This window comes from Mixophyes fleayi, chromosome 6 (assembly GCF_038048845.1).
Source record: "Mixophyes fleayi isolate aMixFle1 chromosome 6, aMixFle1.hap1, whole genome shotgun sequence".
Lineage (NCBI taxonomy): Eukaryota > Metazoa > Chordata > Amphibia > Anura > Limnodynastidae > Mixophyes > Mixophyes fleayi.
Window position 1 is genome coordinate 14650093 of NC_134407.1, and position 22518 is coordinate 14672610.

Below are 22518 nucleotides of genomic sequence, written 5' to 3' on the forward strand. Positions count from 1 at the left end.
TTCTATTTTAGTGATGGTGTTTCAGCAGTTTTTATATATAGGGATAAAATGTTTTCGCGCTGGGATTGTGACTGTCGGAATGACATGCCTATTTTTGCCGGCAGACTATTACATCTCTCTGGAATAGAAAGCCTGTTAGAGGTAATTGGAAGGAAATCTTTTTTGGCTTCGGCATTTGTCAGTCCCGTCTCCCTTGGAGACACGCCGGCCGACAGTGCTTTTTATCAGGTATGTCTCAGTCCTGTACATAGTAATAAGATGCTTCTGCCCCAGTTTTCTTATTATCCCCGTGCTTTCTAAAGATGTAGCAATCACACAGTTCCTTGCTGATGTTATTAGCCTGGCACATTCATCTAACACTGAGTGACGTGCGTGCAAGGATCCGCTCGGAGTATGCATGAATAGACTGCTTACTATTGTAGCTTCTAAGCTTTCTCTTTTCTAAACCCATTATTGTGTGACCTTCAGATTATTCACTTACCAGCGTATACATTGTGTTAAGATGAATAAAAGCAGCATTTGCCATATTAAGTTTCCTGGAATTCAGATTGTTGATACACTCAGAATAGCAGTCCTACTTTGAAGTCAAACATTTACAGCTTGTGTATCATGGCCATTGTCACCATTTATTTATATAGCGCCACCAATGCCGCTGCGCTGTACAGAGAGTATTTGTCCACATTGGAGGTGGCTGCTTCGCGGGCTGAAACAATAAAGACCAAAGTGCCTCAGTCCTCAGTAACGCCACCAGTTCCTGGATACGACACTGAGCTCATGTGATCCTTTAGAGCCAATGTGCTGCAAGCTGGCGGGTTGATGATATCACAGTGTGCATCTTGGGGGCACAGTTAGCAGTAAACATTCACATGAATATTCATAGCTGCACAAAAGGGGTGTCAGGCGCCGTCCTGCTTCTGCCTCCATGCGATGCCTGCGTCCCGTTGCATAGCGACGCACATTCTCCATGCTAATTGCATGCTTATGCTGAGCTTGGCTACCCGCTGCTTAGTGACTGGAGATTCTCTTCATGTTCACGATCCATACGCATGCGCCGGGCATCGGTCCGTCGCATGCGACAAGTCGGCGATTGGCTGCGTTCCTCCCACCATTTGTGGCAACACCAATCAGGGATCTCTGGTGACCCGTCACCGCTGCCTCATTTGATACCTCGCCAGCTAACTGATACTGAGGGCCGCGACCTGCATGCCTCTTTCAGCGAAGTCCATACCTCATTGCGGGGGTCCCTGGAGAAAACCAGGGGCGTGTTAGACTCCGTGCATCAGTACTGAGTAGCGCCAACTGCTGGTAGGTGTCACCAACTTCATCTTTGTGATTGTGACAAGGGGTTTGATTCATTAAGGGACGCCTACTGAGCACAAAGTGTTTGTTTTAAAATGTACCTAAATCGGGTATAGTTATGTCCAAATTCAACAAGGAGCGGATGTGAAGATACATGTGGCGATGAAAATGGATCTAGGTGCGCTCTGCTCTACTAGACAGGACACTGCAGGATACGTCCAATACCTATGTGGAATATAAAATCACAAAAGAACACACAGAAAAAAATATTCGACTAATGTCATCTGTTAACAGTATAGACATTAATGATAAAACATTAAAAAGTGTTTATTTTTTTCAATTAAATACATTTATTAACATGTTACGAATGTCTACTGTACATAAAATAAATTTTCCAGTTCCAAACACATGTTATAGCATGCATACACAGCCGTCATCATTAGTAAGCAACACTCAGACTAAGACCTGTAGCTGGGGCAAGTGATACGGCTGCAAAACACGTAGCTTAGAAACACATGGAAGAAAAATAAAAAATTATAAAATAAGTGAACTCTTAACAGTATAATTATTACTAAAAATAATTTCAAAAATATATTTTATTTCCATTACATTAAATCAGGAAGTTCTCAATGCGTACTGCATATACAATGCGTTTTTATAGTTTTACTTACTTATATACCTATATTCTGTGCGATCTAGTGGCGCTCATACGTGAAGGTTTATAATACAAAGACAGTGCCGTGACAGTCATCACTATCAGTCAGCATTTACGCGGTCTTGTAGCTGGTGAAAGTGATATGGCTGAAACAAGCATAGTTACCAAAATTTGAATCAGCTGCACCTGTATCGGAGCGCCCTCAGCGCACCATTACTGGCCTATGTTCTTCCACCCTTTAAATCGTAGGCAGTTGTAAGTGTCAGTTGCATTCGGACATGACTTGCATGCAAATCTGTTCATTGGTATAAGTTCTGAGCATGAACCAGGCCCAATGTGAACATTGTGATTTGTGGACGTTGCAGAGGTGCCCAGAGAGCAGAAATAGAGATGCACAGAGTGTGACCAAGACGTTTTATAAATATTATATCATCTGTGTGACCAAAAAAAAAGGTTTAGGAACAATTGTACTGCCCATGGAGGCACAGGCAGTGTTACTAACGGTATATGCCTGTTTGTGAATTGGAAGAGGGGTCCGTAAATTAATTTGTCAGACTGCCAACTGCGGCAAGGAGCCAGGGAGAGTTGGAAAGAATGGAGATGCACTGGGAGCTTATGCAGGCAACATGAATTACTTTACTGCTTTGTTTACTTTACAAGTGGGTTGAAAAGAAGGTGTAGTGGCTCTGAGTAAGTAAAGGTAAAAGTGACTGCAAAGTCCCTGCATTGTGGAGATAGGCCGCCTGCAAGAACCAGAGATTGTCTCTGCTTAATGCACAGGAGATAAATAGGTGTTTCGAAAGGAGAGAGAGATTCAATCATTTTAAAAGGTCTGCATTCAAAATTACCGATTTATCAGATTATTTTATGTACAATATACATAAGGATCCTATACATAAAAGATTGTTTAATCTACAATAGCAATAATCTAAGATTTCTGCGAGCAACTTCTTGAAAAGAATCCTTATCAAAGGAAGGAATGACGTCACTTCCGTTGGAAAACGTGGTATTTCATCAATGCAACTCTTTTTCCATCTTATTCACATAAATTGAGATACAAACACATTAAGATCTTTTCTTTGTACGTGAACAAGCCATAAAACGATCTATTACCATCCCCTTTAACTGCAAACCCCCCACACCCAATTCTGTGTATATGTCTTATATCGTCTGTATGTATTGGGTCTAGCGGTTCAGCTTGAATCCGAGGCACAAAGTCAGCCCCGTTCCGTTTGCCTATCAGAGAAACATTGGGGACAGATCCCACATTTGAACTACAAGGCGGGATGGTTCTGTTTAAAGGTCTCCCCTTAAAAATAAAGTTCTAAATCTTTTAAATTGAAAACAACATTGAGTCTGGTGTTTACTGTACATCTTTCTAGCACTGCATGTATTTTCTGAACTCTGTCTGGTCACCAAAGCAATGCTGCTGTTTGTAGCAGACCATTAGGAACATTGCTGATGCTAAAGTGGCGAAATCATATATAGTGATAGAACTTTCCACAAAGAAAGCAGAGATACACAAGTCAGGAGAGCGTCCTTGAGCAGTACAGAGCTCTTTGTCAGCAGATTTTAAGTCACCACTCTCTAACCTTATAAAAACACTATCTTATAAAGCACAGCGTTTGATCAGCCCGAATGCGAGACAAGATTACCTACTGGAAGTAACAGTATATTAATGCTAAACTACTACCACTGCTGAAATAAATGTAGCTCTTAGTATATTGTCATGTTTGCTATTCTATTCACATACTAGGCTGTTCTTTGTTGTTGTGATGCGGGGGCAAGCACAGGGTTTGGGAATGAGGAAATTCGAGATGTAAAAGTTAATGTACAATAGAATTTATCCCAGGGGTGAGCACAGGACTTTCCAGAGCACCAATCCAATCCCTACTTTTTTGCCAAATGCCACATGACATTTTATACACTGTATATGTGGTAGACATTATTTTACATGTTATACAATATACACACAAATATAGTATAACTGAATCCTGTCCTCTTATAGTATACAAACTGCACTGTATAATAAATATAAAGTTAAAAACATTACTGTGCCACCTAGTGGTCACATGTGGAATTCAGTTTTATTTATCTTTTACTTTCTCTACTTTTGAACTAGAAGTCTAATTTTGAGTTGAACCTAAAGATGCCCCAACTGAGTATAATGATCGTCAATTACAACACTGGCACCCAGTTATGTAGCTGAAAAATATATTGTAGCTAATGTATTTCAAAATCTGTGTAACTCAAAATAAGATGCATCTGAAAAGGGGTGTGCTTAACTTACATCCGCACGCCCCAAGCTGGGAAGATATGCGCAACTCTAAATACGGATGCAAGTTGTGGCAATGTGCATCCTCGTAGCAACAAATGCGCTTACGTGGAACTCTAAATCAGAGCCAGTATGTCTTGGTTTAGGGGTGATTCTCAGACATCTGTAATCCCCCCCATATCACACCAGTGCAATGACCCACAATATTATGATCATTTAATATACTCTAAGCCAAATAGGCATCAGAATTATTTTATTTTATTATTATTAGCATTAAGCTTTATTTATACAGCATTCACATCAATACCCAGTGGAGATCACCCAGGGCCAGAGGTAGGTGCCCATGTAGAAAGCACCTACCAGAGAACATCCATAGCCAGAGGTTGGTGCCCATGTAGAAAACACCTACCGGAGAACACCCATGGCCAGAGTTTGGAGTCCATGTAAAAAGCACCTACCAGAGAACACCCAGGACCAGAGGTTGGTGCCCATGTAGAAAGCACCTACCGGAGAACACCCATGGCCTGAGTTTGGTGTCTATGTAGAAAGCCCCTACAGGAGAACAACCATGGCCAGAGTTTGGTGTCCATGTAGAAAGCACCTACCGGAGAACACCCAGGGCCAGAGGTTGGTGCCCATGTAGAAAGTACCTACTGGAGAACCACCAGGGCCAGAGACAGGTGCCCATGTAGAAAGAACCTACTGGAGAACCAACAGGACCAGAGGTTGGTGCTCATATAGAAAACACCTATACAATGCTAGGCCGGTGTAAAAGGGCTAGAAAAATAAATCGCTGGGTATAAATTGTGAAGTATTTAAAGAGAAAAACTAAAACAGATGATATAAATAAAGGGTATGGTCCTAAAGTGTTGATAGGTTGGATTTGGAAGTGATCTTTCACTCCTTGGATCCACAATTCGGCAAACTAGGTGCAGGTTGATTTTACGCGGGAAGCTCCAAGGACCGTAAAGTGAGCGCGCACCTAGACACATGCTAAGCAGACGCGTAGGACCCACTTGCCCAAGTAAAGAAACTGTTTTATTGACATTACTTTGTGGTTAGTAAATCAGCTAAATGATAAAATAATTTCTGTAAAAGGTCCTACAGCATTTGTTTACTACGATGAAATACAATATCAATACGTTCTGCTTCCTAACTGAAGTCATCTTGGCTGGAATCAGACAGTGCTTCCATGTTCAGCTTCTATTTGTGACATTCATCTTCTCCATAGCAACAGATAATGTTTCCTCCAGATACAAAATGACGATATTACACACAATTAAGAAGAACAAAGAGATTCCTCACCCAGCCGTGAGCATGTGACCACGAGGATGGGGAATAATGGAAATAACAGGAATCCTATTCAGAGACTTATTAATAAGCGCACGACTTACGCTGAGAGATTAAATAGGAGAAGGGGAGGCAGGTCCTCGATCTGGTAGTATAGGAATTGTTATACGCTATAAAAGTTTGAAACATTTACCATCACATATGTAAAAGTTTCTATATCATGACAGAATTTGAGATGTTTGACATTTTATATACATTGTGCATTTATATTTACATTTTCTACACTGCCAAGTGCAAGTTATTGTGCTCATTTATAAATCATTTTAGATGCCAAGAGACTCTTGGCAGGGCCAATCTTCCCCCACTATTGTCGCTTAAACACCAATATCTTCATTTCCAAATATGTTTCATAGACAACTTGAATTTTAGGCTTCAGTTGAAAACACAAAGGTTGATCTATGAAACATAGATCGAAACACAACCGTGTTTCTTTATAATGTGGCCGTACACTTGGGTGACAGATCTTCCTATGGTGGCTCAGTGGTTAGCACTTCTGCCTCACAGCACTGAGGTCCTGAGTTCAATTCCCGACCATGGCCTTATCTGTGTGGCGTTTGTATGTTCTCCCCGTGTTTGCGTGGGTTTCCTCCGGGTGCTCCGGTTTCCTCCCACACGCCAAAAACATACTGGTAGGTTAATTGGCTGCTAAAAAATTGACCCTAGTCTGTCTGTCTCTGTGTGTGTGTGTGTGTGTGTGTGTGTGTGTGTATGTTAGGGAATTTAGACTGTAAGCTCCAATGGGGCAGGGACTGTAGTCAGTGAGTTCTCTGTACAGCGCTGCAGAATTAGTGGCGCTATATAAAAAAATGATGATGATGATAGCCCGGTTTGATAGAGGTGATCTATTGACCGTATTTATGGGCATGGGGATCTGTTTGTATCGTGGACTGCAGCATTTAAGGACATGACCAATGTAGGTCTTCAAACTTGGCAATATTGGAGTCAGCTTTACGAGTCCTCTGAAAGTGAAGTATTACTATTGCTTTTCTTATCTCAGAGGCAATCACCAAATATGAACATTATTATACTGCTCCTTGTATAAGACCTTTATTCGAGCTCTTAAACATGGTAAATGGGTGATGTTTAGCGTCTTACATTTAGTTTTCTACAATTTCAGCTATTGGAAGCTGCCATGATGACCTCACCTGAGTGAATGATCCTGTTCTATATATACACTGAGGATAGAGGTTACAGAGTCTAGTGTACAATGTGTTGCTGCTGTCTAAGCAGATTCGTTCCATACAGGAACCAATAAGGGTCATTTATGGAAGCTCTTGGTTCTGCAAGTCAAGATGGTGGTATCTATAGAGGGTGGAAACGTTTATATCTTCTGACGAGAGGATCGGATCCTCCCCGACTAAGTAAGAGTTGGGCTCATTCATGCTCCTAGTATTGGGCTCAAATGCAAAAATGAGATTTCAGGTGAGTGCATCTATCTGCCCCCAAAGACTAGGCTCATATCTACCAACATAATGAAAAAAACATTCAAACACACAAGTGTAATAAATACTTTCAACTTTCCCTCAGTCTCATGATTTACTTAAGACATAAATGATGCTTCAACAAGCAATATTTTGGAAGAAAAATGTTAAAGTTTAAATGAATAGACTACTATTTGCAATACCTGATTTGTATACAACACAATAATGCAAAACAACATGTTATTATTACATTATTAGGCTGTATACGAATAGGGTAATGCCATTTCCACATTGAGTATTTACACATTCGCCTATAACTTGTATTACGCTTCCGTCAGTCACATATGAACACACTGGTAAGACTGGAGTTAGTGCAGCTCTTGTTGAGTTGAGCAAGTACATTTTTTCTTTCGTGTTTTTTTTCTTACACCAAATAGTCCCACAGTGACTTGTAATGTGTGCTGGACCGTAGTCAAGATAAGGGGTCCTATTTATGAATCTCCGAATGGCGTTTAATAACCCTGAAAACTGCAGTTTGCAGGATTTGCAGCTTCAAGGCTGTTTATTAGTAGAGAATCACAGTAGATATCTCTGAGATCAGCCTCTTCGATCACAAAGACAGTCCCTATAGGTGCCTATGGGGACTGCAATTCTGCCCTGTTTATCAAGCTCCGAACCATTATAACCTATGGGGAGAGCATCACAGTAGTAGAATCATCAGATCCCTTCCCATCGAGCTTTGTGCTCCCCCCATTGCAAATTCAGCCAGGCCATTAAGAACCAACAGCCTTTCCTCTTAACCAGTCTACAAACAAACACAGAGGAAGATGGAGGTAGCCATTTTGTGGGCTGATCAAGTAACCATGAGAATGCATCCTACGTATCATACTTGTCATTTCATACTCCCTTCTGGGAGATGTGGGGGGAAGGGCATGATAAGAAGAGGTGGGTGTGGCTTGATGACATCTTTTGCATGATGGAGATATTTTCATCCTCATACACAGCTGGCGCCATCCACATCATCAAGTGGGCGGGGCAAGGTGAATGATGAGGACACGTTCGCCATGTACCTGTCCTCTCAGCGTTACTGAGGTGGGCGGGGCTGGAAGATGCGACTGGCATTATCGCAGCACAACCTTGCTCACCTAGCAGGCGGGATTGCATCCTTGAAAGAGAATTGCCTGCTCTCTCGAGAGAGAGTCACGTGGGTCTCCCACTAATTTGTGAGTTTCCCGGACTCTCCGGGAGAGTGGACCACAAAGCAGTGACATAACCGCAGTGCTGTGTGATAAGCTGCAGTCTGCTCAGATTACAGAGTGTCTGCCTAAGCTTGTAAATGTGTAGGCGGCATTCTCAGAAATGTTAGCTCCGCCCACAAAATGGCCGCCTCCACTGCAGGGGAGGGCTGGCAGATTTTGGCCAGGAGTGCAAAGACTCGACTCAGCAGCTTATTAGGAACATTTTAAAGAGAAAAAAAATGAGGTGGCCCAGTGACCCAGCCCGTAGCCCACTGTGGGACCGACCCGGGGGGCACATGCCCCCCTCCCCCCAGCCCAGACAGCTTCTGCCCCACTGTGTGTGTAGGGGGCTGGTCTACTTTAACACTGATACAATGGGTCTGCATGAACACACCGTTATGGTTCATACCCAACATTTTCACCCCCTGCGGTGAATCGCGTAATTTTGGCCCCGCCCCCATGACAAAAACATCACGTCATGGGGGTGGGGCCACAATGACGCAATTCACCGCGCCCTGCCCCCTCCCGACCTCCAACCACGCCCCCTGCCCGGGATCTCCCGGAATTCACTGTACATTAGCCCCAATGTATTTAGATTTTGCTGTCCTGTTGTCTCACTCATTTCATTTTTTTTTCAAACACTTTATTTTTTACATTTTCATTTCCATGAACAATTGTTGATTATTGGCTAAAACTTCTCAATTCCAACATATTATTGTGACCTGTATTGAGAAAGGAACCACAAAACTAATAACGCACCATTGTCCATATAAATGTACCCTGTGAAATCCACTTTGTCTTTCTCTGCTGTTGCTTAAATGAATTCTGTTTCTTTATTCTATATCATGATTCAAGGTCTCTCAATGATGGAATTCAACTGTGATGGTAACTGCTCACTTCATAAACATTCAGCGTGCTGGCTCAGTGATGCACAGGTTCATGGGCTGTGTCTTGTTTTTCTCTTGTGCTTGTAAATGGTTCTAATATTATTATTATTATTATTTATTTATTTTTCTAAATGCATTGTTAAAAGAAAAAAAAAATGTTAAGAAAAAAACCATTTGAGCAGAGCTATGACCTTGGGCAATGTCATGACTGTAGATGACTAAAATTCAGGACAATAGGAGGGAGAGGTGAAAAACAATGACAAAGGTATCAAAGTGCGCTTAATTAATGTGATTTTAAAACCACCATTAATCTGATTTATTTTTCTAACACAAACCAAATTACTTATTTAAATGCGGTTTGCATAAAATCTCATCCAACGTGTGGCTGTTTTTAAAGAGCCGAAGCGCATGCGGTTTAGAACAAGCCGAACATGCAGATGCTCCTGATTTAACCCTTTATGTAGTGTCTAGTGGTCCAAAACTGCAGAACCCAGGACTCTAGTAGCTTTAGAATGCAGACCCCACCGCACACCAATCTCTGGGGGCTTTACCCAGAGATTGGCTTTACAATGCAGACCCCTCCCCACACCAATCTCTGGGGGCTTTACAATGCAGATCCATCCTAATCTCTGGTGGCGACAATGCCCCAGTAGGTTACTCACTCCTCCTGCAGTCCTGTCTTTCAACATGGGAGCGAGCCAGTAGATGAATCCCAGTGATCTGATTGGTGGAGAGAGCTGACCATTCAAAAATCAGTGTCTCTGGACCTCTATCCACCAATAAAAGTGATTGGCTGGCCCTGATTAACATGGAGAGACAGCAATGGGGATGTGGGGATCATTGCTCCTCTGTCATCAGGATTTGGTTTGGGCAGATCAGAGGATTGGCTATTAGTCAAGCTGTGAGATATGACCTACACACAGTGAAGGCAGACATTTGGTGAGGTGAACCATGATTCAGCCAATCAAGTCACTGAATACTAATGACATCATTGACGTAGGAATTTTCTACGGCCCATTCTCCACAAACAACTGTTTGGATTTTACCCAGTGGTTTCACCTCTCCAGCACTCCAGGGGGTAAACGTATCAAGCTGCGAGTCTCCGGTGGGTTTGAAAAGTGGAGATGTTGCCTATAGCAACCAATCAGATTCTAGCTGTCATTTATTTAGTGCATTCTACAAAATGACAGCTAGAATCTTAATGGTTGCTATAAGCAACATCTCCACTTTTCAAACCCGCCATAAACTCGCAGCTTGATACATTTACCCCCAGGGGTCAGAAGATAGCAGCAAGTGCCTCTATACAACATACTTGCCTACTTTCAGGCAGTGCAGTCCAGGAGAGGGGCGTGACTAGAGGGTGGAGGGGGCGGAGCAATAGGGCCAAAATGACGCAATTCCCCACAAATCACATTATTTTGGCCAGGGAATTGTGGAATGCGGGAGACTTGCCTGTTCTCCCGGGAGTCCGAATTTCAGGAGTCTGCCGGACATTACGGGAGAGCTGGCAAGTATGCTATACAATCATCAATTGTAAAATAAGTGGCCCCAGTCCAGGGATCCCTATCAGATTTCTACTCAGGGGGGAGACTATAGTCACTTCATCAACCATGCTGATCACACCTACTGTGGCCCAAACCACACCCAGAGTGTATGGAGGGGGATTTAGACTGTAAGCTCCACTGGGGCAGGGACCGATGTGATTACATATCCTCTGTACAACAGTGCATAATATGACTGACGCTATATAAACTATAATCATAATAATAGAATGTTGCTGAATAGGTCTCATTCTTCTCCATTCTATTCTGTGGCAACTGGAATTAGGCGAAAAATGACAATAGGAAAGGGAGAAGAAATGTCCAGGAAATGTGACGCATCTCCAGATAATTATATCTTGACATTTTTGCTTTAATCATTTGATATTCTTGAATAACAATATATATGACCCAGTGACACAAACATTCTTGGCTACAAACAGGTACAATACTAAACACAAATCTATACACAGAATTGGCAGATTTATTGGCAACTGTATAGTGAGAAAACAGTATCAACGCTCTTCCCCGTCATCATCACCATCGTGCCAGCACTCTGTGCAAATCAGCTGCTGTGCCGGAAATCACTTCATTTGCATTTAGTGCCAGGGGAAAGGAAAGCGGTTGGAACTCCAAATGAATTGTCGCTACAAGCTGCACACTTGCTACCAGTATTCCTGATAACTGTATAGTATGAAGGTGTATGTAGAAAACAGTAGATTCTCTGAATCACATGCCACTCTGTCAGTCTCTACATTGGCTGCCTGTATTTCAACGAATCCAATATAAAATTCTTCTACTAACATACAAGGCCATCAACAAAATTGCACCGACATACATCTCCTCACTTGTCTCTAAATATCTCCCTACTCGGCACCTCCATTCTGCACAAGATCTACGTCTCTCTTCCACTCTCATCACATCCTTCCATTCCCAGTTACAGGAGTTTTTTTGGGCTGCACCCACTTTGTGGAATTCCCTCCCTCGCACAGTAAGACTTTCCTCTAGTCTTCAAATCTTCAAGCGTTCTCTGAAAACCCACCTCTTCAGACAAGGTTATAATATTCCTCAACCACCATCTTATTCTCCCCTATTACCACCCTCTACACAGCTAGCACAAGACAACAACCCTCTGACCAACATTGCCACACACACAGCCCACTCAGTACTTTTACCTTTGCGTTCTAGCTGGTCCAATGTGCAATATGATGTAGCAACTCCCATTGTCCTATAGATTGTAAGCTTTCGAGCAGGGTTCTCTTACCTCTCTGTCTGTATGTATTACCAAGTATTGTCTTATTAATGTTTGTTCCCAATTGTAAAGCGCTACGGAATTTGCTGGCTCTATATAAATAAATCTTGATGATGATGATTATTATATCAAGTTATATGTTACCAGGTTTATGCATTTAAACAGGACAATATCCTGCTAAAAAAAAAACAAGTTAAGGGCTCGTAGGCAAGAAAAACAATGCCTGCTAAAGTGTAGACAAATCCATGTAATAGATCCTCATTCTTAACAGAGCGCGTGAATTGAGTTCTCAAACCTTCCCTGCAGCATAGTGTACAATGTACTAGAGTATTCTCATAACACTCATTGTATTGTACAGAGTGGTCGATCCTCTGAGCCCTGCAGGCAGTGTAGACATTGAGGAGAGGTGCATGTGTCTAGGTTCATTCACATACATTGTTTTTGGATCAGTGGGTGTTTAACAGACTTACAGAATGCATGTTAAATGCTTAAGCGCAACATCTTTGTGTACAGGACCTCAGTGTAGTTTCTGAGCCACAAAAGTGTTAAATCACAGAGCAAAATGTTCTCTTGTGACGTCGCAGTCTTACTTTTGCATAATTTCCCCCACTTTTACCCGGGAAGGATTGTATAGTGGCGCCTGCTGGCTGCAAACGTTTGCAATGGCCGACGGGAGGAGTTGGATGGATCCATTCTCAGGTGTAGCTGCAAACTCACAAATGTGTTTGTAGATACACAAGCACCGTGAAACGCGTTAGTAAATAGACGCGCTGGCTTAAACCTCTGAGGTTTCCTATAATTCTAATGATTTACTGAACTTTGTAGCTGCCATTCCCATGTCTGCAGGAAAGCAAGTTTCTAATAACGATTCATCCGATGGAATAAATAGCGTTAAACACACAAAAGTGACACAAGTGCTAAAGACATTGCCGATGACCTTTAACTCTCATGTGTTGTTTAAACCGTTAGTGGTGCGAAATAAAGTTGTATATTAGGAGAAAACGTGAAATATACAAAAGAATTAATGGGATGGTGCTAAGGCGGCACCAGACTGGACTATGACGTGACGTTTATACTGCTGTAACTCAGCGCGTTTATCAGCGTAAAACTAGCTCCAGAACGATTTTACAAGGTATGCCCAAAAAACGCAAAGTGAGCGCTCCATGAAATGCACAACAAGGCGCACCTGCACACACAAAGATGCAATGTGAGGTCGGATCACGTGCTGGCGTCTAGCCAGACGTAGGCAGGTGTTGCTGGGATTTAGTTCCACCTCAGAGCTACATGTTGTCTGCAGTATGCGCTGCAGTATGGGATTACCAATCATTTTCTGTTTTATTGCTATAAACTATATAAGCAAAGTATACTTTACTCTACACAAATGTACAGATCTGGTCATTCACCAATCTGGTCGTCTCATCATGCTCAAGAAAAATCTGTTCAATCCTGATTATAATGATAAAGTTTTGCTGTTTAAGGCCCAAATGTGGCCAGCAGAGGTGTAAGTAGAACCTTATAGCAACAATTTGAAGGGATGCCTGAAGTTTCAAGGTTCTAGTCCTTGTCCTGTGAACGTTTTATTGCAGCACGGTGGCTTAGTGGTTAGCACTTCTGCCTTACAGCACTGGGTCATGAGTTACATTCCCGATCATGTCCTTATCTGTGAGGAATTTGTATGTTCTCCCCGTGTTTATGTGGGTTTCCTCTGGGTGCTCCGGTTTCCTCCCATACTCCAATAACATACTGGTAGGTTATTGCTAACAAATTGATCCTAGTGTGTGTGTCTATCTGTGTGTGTCTGTAAGCTCCAATGGGGCAGGGACTGATGTGAGTTCTCTGTACAGCTCTGCGGAGTTAGTGGCGCTATATAAATAAATGGTAATAATAATAATAATAATAATAATAATAATAATAATGATAATTCATTGGGGAGGGGCTTTGACAACTGAATAAGGCACGCCCAGGAAGGAGAGAGGATCTCCTGCTTAGGCCATTAGACACATTACAGAACCTTCCCTAAAGCTGGATGAACTGGACATCGTTAATGAAAACTATTATTCTATTTTGGGTCAGCTAATTCAACCAGAAACTACATTTTTTGTTGTTTTGGGTGGAGTCAGTGTATGCATCTAACAGGCACAAGCAGCCCTTGTAATCTATATGACCAAGGAGTAAGGAACCTGTCATTCTCTATATAGTGTGTACGTGTACACTGGCAGCCGTTTGAAAAGGCAATGTCTCTGCTTGTGTGTGAATTCACACCTATATCATAAAATATAATACATTATAAAATATTTATATCATAAAATATTACCGTCAATGACCTTTCAGTAACAGCACCACCAGATTATAATTAACAATATTGTGCAATATTAAAAGATCTTCCAAATCTGTGCATACACCCCATAAAATGCTACACAAGTACAACACTAATAAATAGAACATTTGTTGCCTCAAGAGCGATAAACTGCAAGGAAAATAGAGTGTTTGCTTGTGTACTTAATGCTGAAAGACCAGATATGTAATTGTATCACTGCTCAATCCCACCTCCCTCTACACACAGACCATTATATTAATAATTTGCAGAATGACAGCATGAAAGATTTCTCAGAAAGACATGTCACATTTTTAACCAGTTCGGTCTGCGTTAGCACTTGGAGTCATGACCGACTACATGTCAGATAACAGCCCTGTAATCTGGCTAATTGAGGGGAGTGTTGTACGTGTAACAGTATCACTTCTTGCTGTGGGTTTATCAAAGCCCTAATTAGTTCTCATCATGATTAATTTGTACCATATCACAGCCATTTACACAGAGATAAAGATTGGTTCCAGCAGGATAAATATTACATAACCCCCAGATAGGCTACAGTAGGTGCTTCATGCCTTCAGTCTTACGAGCATGCTAGGACTTGTAGTTCCACAGTAGCTGAAGTGCCACAGGTTGCCTGCTAGGGCTATAGACTCTGAAGACAACCTAGTATAACGCAATGTGCTGTAACCTGCAAACCCCAGGGCTAGTGTATAACAGGTGCCCTTTGCATTATTAACCCTGTAGCAGCCAGAGAGGTCTGCAGCGATGACGGACAATGATCCGTGAAGGTCCCTGGACCCCGTGAAGAAGTAATTGAAACACATCCACGTAAACGTTGAAAGAGAATATGCCATCTCAGCTATCATACAAACAATACTACAGATGACAATACATGCTGCTGTATATGGAACAACGAGATGTTGATCTCTCTCCCTCCCTTCCCCTCTTACCTTCTGGGAGGGTCCCGGTGACAAATTGGTAAAAATAGCGAACAACTTTACTCAACTGCCGTTTACATCTCCTCCGGCAACGACTCATTTCGGTCCTTCACACCAGCACAGCGAGGACAATGTAGACTGCTCTCTCTCTCTCTACGTTTCACTCCGCACAGCCAGAGCTGTAATTATCTCCCAGGCTGGAAGCAGACCACTTCTGTGAAACAAACCAGGGATAAAGTGTCTGCTAAGAGGAAGATACCAAGTCCCAGCAAAAAAAAGTGAAACGTGCGCTCACGCAACGCGCTTCTGGAAGAATTCGTTAAAATGAGATATCACGCACTTCTGAACAATTTCACACTTTCACGCTGGTCGGATCTCTGATTGTCCTCACCTCTTGGAGCATAAAGACGTGTGGCTGAAATCACTTAGAGGAATTCGTTATCTGCACCTCTAAAAGACAAATCACTGCTCCCGGCGTAAAACCACGGTCGATTTGTAATTAAAAATATATATATATATGTGTGTGTGTGTGCAAAGCAGCTGCTCCAGCACAAATATATCTATTAATCGTCTTTCTGCTTTAATCTTTTCCTGTTGGATTTTTTTTTTATATAAGTTGTATTGCAGAAAATACAATTCACACTTTGGAACTGTAAAGTGATATAATAATATATAAAATAAAAATCAGGTATTGAATTACAGATGAAGAAGGATGTGGCTGTCTCACTCCAAGCACCACCATAAATTCTCTTTTTCAGGTGTACAGATTGTAGATGTAACGTGTGATGTTGTCCGTCACTCACCCAGTCTGTGATCTGGAATACCAGTTCCTGTCACATCATCCTGGGTACTGGGAACTGGAGAGGAATAGGGTTGGCACGGCAACCGCAGACTCCGTGGACCCAGGCAACCAATAGCAAGTGCTTTGCATGATGTCTGTTTTGCAAACTGGGAAGAGAGTGTTCCATCCCTTGTAAATTATGAAGGATGGGCAAAGTTTTAGGAGGGGAGGGAGAGATTTGTGCCACATATAAAGAAATAAATAAAAGCCACTTATGTAATCCATAGACAAATAGGCAATACATTGTTAAAAAATACATATTTTTTTTCCCCTAAAGAGCTGGCACTTAAGTGGAAGCGGATGGTCATTGAAGCAAGTAATGATTGCTCTAGAGCTTTTAGGAAAATGGTCACAAATGTACTAAAAAGATTGTTGTCGCACTGGATTTAATTAAAAGCTCACAAATGTCCCTAATTTATATGGCGAGTACCTGTTTTTCTAAACATTTGCCCTGGTAAGTTTCTGTCAATGATTTTGTCCCTGTTCTCTGCCTTTCAATATCAAACCACAGTGTCACTGCCTGAACAAGTGCACAGTACAACTTCTCCTTTACTGCAATGCATCCTCGGTCTCTATCATCTTATTCAGTGGGTTTGTCCAGGTGCCACATCTCCTGCTCAGGGGCAAACGCAGGATTTGTAGAGGGGGGTTTCCACACCACGCCGCCAGTGGGCGTGACCAGCATGCATGGGGGTGTGGCTATAATTTTAGACAGTGCTTGTCTGCTCGACGACTCTTCCTATCCCCATAATATACATGGGCAATGCTGCGGGCACTACTGTTAGGTGCACACAGCTCTCTCTTTTCAAGCAGAGTCGTGTGAAGCGGGGGCAGGGTCCAGCCACCTCAATTATACAGTGCACCAGGCTTGGAGGGGGTTTTCCAGGCACTAGAAAACCCCCTTCGATTTGCCTATGCTGCCCTGTATGCTGTGTGCAATTCAGTATACACAGACAGGGCACAGTATTGCTTTCCTTGTTCTATATGTTGATATTCTTAGTATCTGTCCTTAGTTTGTATGAAATATCAGGTATGGGAAGGGGGGAGGGGGGGTGGTGCAGTTCTATGTATTCACCTACAGCAGAGATTGGCAACATGTGATTCTCCAGCATCTGAGATCTACAAGTCTCTTATCTGTTAGATAGGATTATTTTACTGCTCAGATTATAGCTAATTAATAGCTGTAATCAGTCAAATCATTTTGCATGCAATCTCCAAATCCACTTACAGTTGCATTATTTCCAATTGTTTTGGGCTGGCAAAACAGAAAAGGTTCAAAACAAAACAACATGATTTACATCTCTCCACACGAATCCAGGGACAAAGTATCTGTGGAAATCACATGATGCAGGTTATTATGCAACTGGAGGTATGCACTAAGATAACCAGACCGTGCCTTAAATTAATCATGTTTATGAAAAATGCATGCAGGGGACGGCATTAAACGGAATCTGTGCTGAGCGGATTCATACATTCTATTCATATAATGCAGCACGATGCAGAGGATAGACTACGCTTCTCAGATAACTGCACAAACTGCCAAATACAAATGGAATTGTTGAGCTGTAAAAAAAAATATATTACTAAATGGGAAAACTAATGCAATCCGTTCAGTTTACTGTGGGGCTGGAGCGCAGATCAAACACTGAATAGACAATTTCTCTCCTGTTACCAGTTCCTTTATTTCTCTGCTTCCTCCCAGAATCATTTTTGTTAGAGTGCACAGGCGATTTATGAGGAACAAGAATTCCTATACAAAACACAAACGTCCCTACCTTTACTGGTTTCCAATTACATAAGTATACGCCTTACTTAGGGCACGCCTGCAGGGTTGGACGTCCCACCGAGTAACGGGGAGGTCCCAGGTGGGCCGTCCTGCCTGGTGGCCCTGCTCCCTACTCTAGGGTCCCTCCCCCAGGAGCAGCTATCCTATTGCTTATTGTTATGAATCGTATTGATTCCTTCCTCTTCCCTCCTCTCTCCTCTGCTGATCTCGTCACACATGGGGCACACACCACATGATATGTGCATCTTCAATCGTGAGCAGACAGCAAGAGAAGATGACAGAAAAATGATCATGGTGCTATTTATTTAATACCGGGATGTATTGGAAGGGGGGTATACAATGTTCCCTCTGTGCTAGATTTCATCTACCTATCATTCCTCCAAACAGGGCCCCAACATTCCAGGATCTGGAGCAGCAACTGAGCTTACGACACGAGCAGCAGCAGGTGGTGCAAGTTGTGAGAACAGGTAGGAGAGAGCAGGCCATTTGACAAGTATTCTGATTCTAGTGGAGTCCTGATTTTGGGTGACTGTCCTGCTCAGTCAGGACTTTGTCTCGATCTAGGAGGAGGGGCCAAGAGTGCCTGTGCTTATATACACCGCAATATACTGCAGTATAGCGCTATGCATGTCCTCCGTGTACTGACCACACCTCTCCGATGTATCACCACACCCCCTCCAGTGGCCGGCCTTGCCCCTTCAGTGCACACTGTCGCTTTGCAATGACGCACACACGATTTCATGGTCCTCTACCATCGCATTCCCCCAGGGGGCCCTTCATGCACGAGTGCGATACTGCATACAGTAAATTCCATCTTTCCATGCCTCTGTCCAGGAGATGAAAAGAAGAGGTGGGCATGACGACGTCATTCACGTCATCAAGTAGTCAGACAAGACGTTTGATAAGGCTAATTTTACTATTCATTTAGAGTTAGGAACAGTTTCAGCTAGAAGGAGCAATTTTGCACCTTGGCAAAGCCATGGTGTCCTGCAGCAGGGGGGGGGAATATAAAATGTACAAATGGATTTAGAGTTCAGTGGGGGGAACATCCTAGCTAAAATCTAAATTGCAGTGTTAAAGCTGCCCAGTATTTGTGAGCTACATTTAAATGAAGTCGGTATGCAAAATAATACCATTGGCCCATTTGCATAGTAACGTGGTTCGTTCAGGTGCTCCTAACCAGAAATTAGGCTTTCAGTGTTCAATGAGGTGGGCGGGACATGAAGAATTTGCATAATCACAGCACATACCCGCCCACCATGCAGGTGGGTTAGTGTCTTCCTCAGAGTCTCCACGACTATGCTTTAAACACATTTATGTTCCATGTGGTTCATCAATCATAGGATAGAAATAAAATCCGATTCATAATGACACTACTGAAGCAGACATTTGATAAACTGCACATTTATCAACCTTTTAAAATAACTTCCAGGAGCACTCTGCTGTTCAGCTGTTGCCTCTAAGCGCACTATACAAGACTAGAGCCAAATTAAGATCAGGGGGTATATTTACTAAACTGTGGGTTTGAAAAAGTGGAGATGTTGCCTATAGCAACCAATCAGATTCTAGTTGTCATTTGTTTAGTACATTGAACAAAATGACAACTAGAATCTGACAGGTTGCTATAGGCAACATCTCCACTTTTTCAAACCCACAGTTTAGTAAATATACCCCCAGGGGTCACTAGGCAAGATACTGCTTTGTTTAGGGACCGCATCTCCTTCTCTGTTTCCCAAAAAACACAAAACCCTGGCTTAGATCAACTGTATAGAGATATCTGTCCCCCCTTGGGCCCTCTAGGTTCCCTAATGGATGATCTGGATCTGTCTGAGACTCTGTCTAAGCAGGTTTTAGTTGTAGTTATTGCATTGCAAGTAACTCTCGTATTTATTTCTCTTGCATTTTAAATAATCATTTTATCCCCTAATAAATATGAAATTATTAAAGTCCAGAAAATAATAGAAAAAATAGTGAGAATTACATTCAATACAGAGAAATGGATGAATTATTTTGCACAGTTTTTCAGTTTTGAGAACTTTGGACAAATCCAGGGACAGATTTCTACATCGTGGGACTGTTCCAGCGAATGAGGGACAGTCCAGCGTCCAGGGAGCTGATGCTTCCTCTACTGCTTCTGTACAGATAGAGCTGTAGGGTTGGCATGTCCGTGGCCTGATCCGTGGGACATACTTGGCCTGGTTTAGATTCTGGGTGTGTGTCTGGATCACGGTTACATGCAGCTCTTCGCTATACACCAGATACTCAGCAGCAGTCAGATAATCATTTCAGCATCTAGGATTTCCTGGATGTTCTTAGCAAGAGGAGAAGCTGAGCTACTTACACAGCGGCACTTAGATAAACTGGAATAGAAAACAAGATTAGTGGCAAGAACAGATTAATAGCTTTACTCTTGCAGCCTAACGCTTGTATGAAATAAGTGCACATAGGATGAGTGACTTGCTTCCCATTTATTAGGAATTAATGTCTCCAAGACTCTCTCATATCACTGCGGACCATGTAATATTATTATCATTTATTTATATAGCGCCACCATATTCCGCAGCTCTGTGCATAGAATATTTGTCATTCTCGTCAGTTCCTGCCCCAATGGAGCTTACATTCTGAATTCCTAACACACACACACGCACACACACGCACACACACGCACACACACACACACACACAGCTAGGTGTAGTTTCTGCACAAAAGTACATTTAGATGTATTTATTCTATTATATGTCACCCTCTCTATAAAGCTGCACTTGCTATACTGCCAGTGTGTGAAGCTGGTGGTATAAAGTCTGAGCACGAAGGGTGGTTCATTTACGATCGTGAAAATATGCAGATATTCTGTGTGTTAACAAAGAAATAAGACACTTCCCACGTACACAACCTCTCACAGTTCCCAGGTTTTATAGGAAAATAGCATTTTTGGTCCTGACACATCGCAGTAACACCTACCACATAGTTTCCTACTCTCCCGGAATGTCTGGGAGACTCCTGCATTTCTGGGAGGCCGGGGCAACCTCCCGATTCTCGCCCCAGCAATAGATAAGTGGTGGGGGGCGGGGCTTAATGACACACATTCCATCATCTAAGCCCCACCCCCTACTGTAATTGGCCAAAATTGTGACAGTCGTTTAGGGGGTGGGGCCAAAATGATGCCATTCATCAAGTCCCGCCCCCACACGCCCTTCTCCCCCGGGATCTCCCTGAAGCCAACGAGGAAAAGTTGGCAAGTACGACCTACCACCTTTCACACTGGCCAGATACCTAGGTCCACGGTCCCAACAGCCATCTCCCGGGTCTCTTAGTGCTATTGGAAGGTAATCAATACATTCTCCTGGTTCACCCATTTATGATCCAATCAATTTCAATAGGATTATTATCAGGAATCTGGTCCAACTGTCCAACATTGCTGCAAATATTGCAGCGTGTGACCAGATTATATATCATAAAGCCTTTTGCCAGCGTTATACTAATTCTGTGGCAAATTAATTAGGTAAAATGAACTGACACTTCACAGTGTAGGTTTCTTATTGGGTATGGAAGATCAAATTATATTACATTAGAGCAGGTTTAGTCAAACTTCAGCATCAAGCCGCAATACAACAATTGTGCAACATACATCCTCGGGTATAATGAATTTAATCATGTAGGCTATATTTGTATCTGTAAGTAATCACTTTGCAAATATTAGCTTCCTAGAAACTGGACACCTTTGATTGACATCAGTCTATGCAGAGACCCAAGAAGTTTGTCAGCAACACTTCTCCTAGCAGTTGACATTTAGATGGGCCCACAGATTAGCGAAATCAAGTATGGATCTTACTTCAAATGTTTCATTTACTTTACATTCCCACTGGCCCTGCAGCTGATCATTGAAGTGAACACTCACATTGGCCTTTATTCTAAAAATGTAGCTTTTCTTGAAATGTATGTTTTTCTCTTTGTTTTTAAATGTTTTGTTGTTTCAATTCTGCAAATATTTGTTTAAAAGGGCAAAACAGTCAATGTTTAGTGATGAGAATTACATACTGCAAATAAATACCAATTTAAAAAACATATCTTTATATAATATTGAAGCCTGTGAGTAAAATCATATATTGTATCGGAGGGAGACATCTTGTGGCTAAATCGTAGAACTGCACTTTGTGTCTTCAAAGCCATCTAGGAGTATGTGTTTTGTCAGGTCGCCAAGATGGAGTCATCTATCAGTGTGTATTCGTAGGAGAAGTACTCCACCTTTTTCGAGAATGCTCCACTGGAACTGCGTGTGAACTAGACATCTTCAATGCCTTGACTACCCCTGTTGTGGCATTACTTTAATATTTAAATAATAAGATACTCACACATGCAACAACTTTGTTTTTGCTACCAGGGGCAAATGCAGGATTTGTAGAGGGGGGTTTCCACACCACGCTGCCAGTGGGCGTGACCATCATGCATGGGGGCGTTGCTATAATTTTAGAGAGTGCTTGGCTGCTCTCCAACTCTTGCTATTCCCATAATATATATGGGCTATTTGAGCAGATCCGTGTGAAGCGGGGGCAGGGTCCAGCCACATCAATTATACAGTGCCCCAGACTTGGAGGGGGGTTTTCCAGGCACTAGGAAAACCTCCCTCGGTTTGCCTATGGCTACCATGCTTACAAGAAGCGATTAGCCCATGCTTGGAGTACAGGTCATGTGACACAGGGTAGAAGGGGACGTGACGACGTCA

General features: G+C 42.4%; 1 protein-coding gene across 3 annotated transcripts in view; it reads right to left on the minus strand.

Annotated features, from left to right (window-relative positions):
* KCNIP2 (potassium voltage-gated channel interacting protein 2) overlaps positions 1-22518 on the minus strand; it is a 304047-nt gene that overhangs the window by 142760 nt on the left and 138769 nt on the right. Inside the window, exon 1 of one of the 3 annotated variants that reach the window (XM_075215889.1) lies at positions 15180-16146. The exons of the other annotated variants lie outside the window; for them this stretch is intronic. Coding sequence (XP_075071990.1) covers positions 15180-15267 — 88 coding nt within the window. The 5' untranslated portion in view covers positions 15268-16146. Of the gene's footprint in view, positions 1-15179; positions 16147-22518 lie in introns of those variants that run through there. 3 annotated transcript variants of the gene reach the window in all.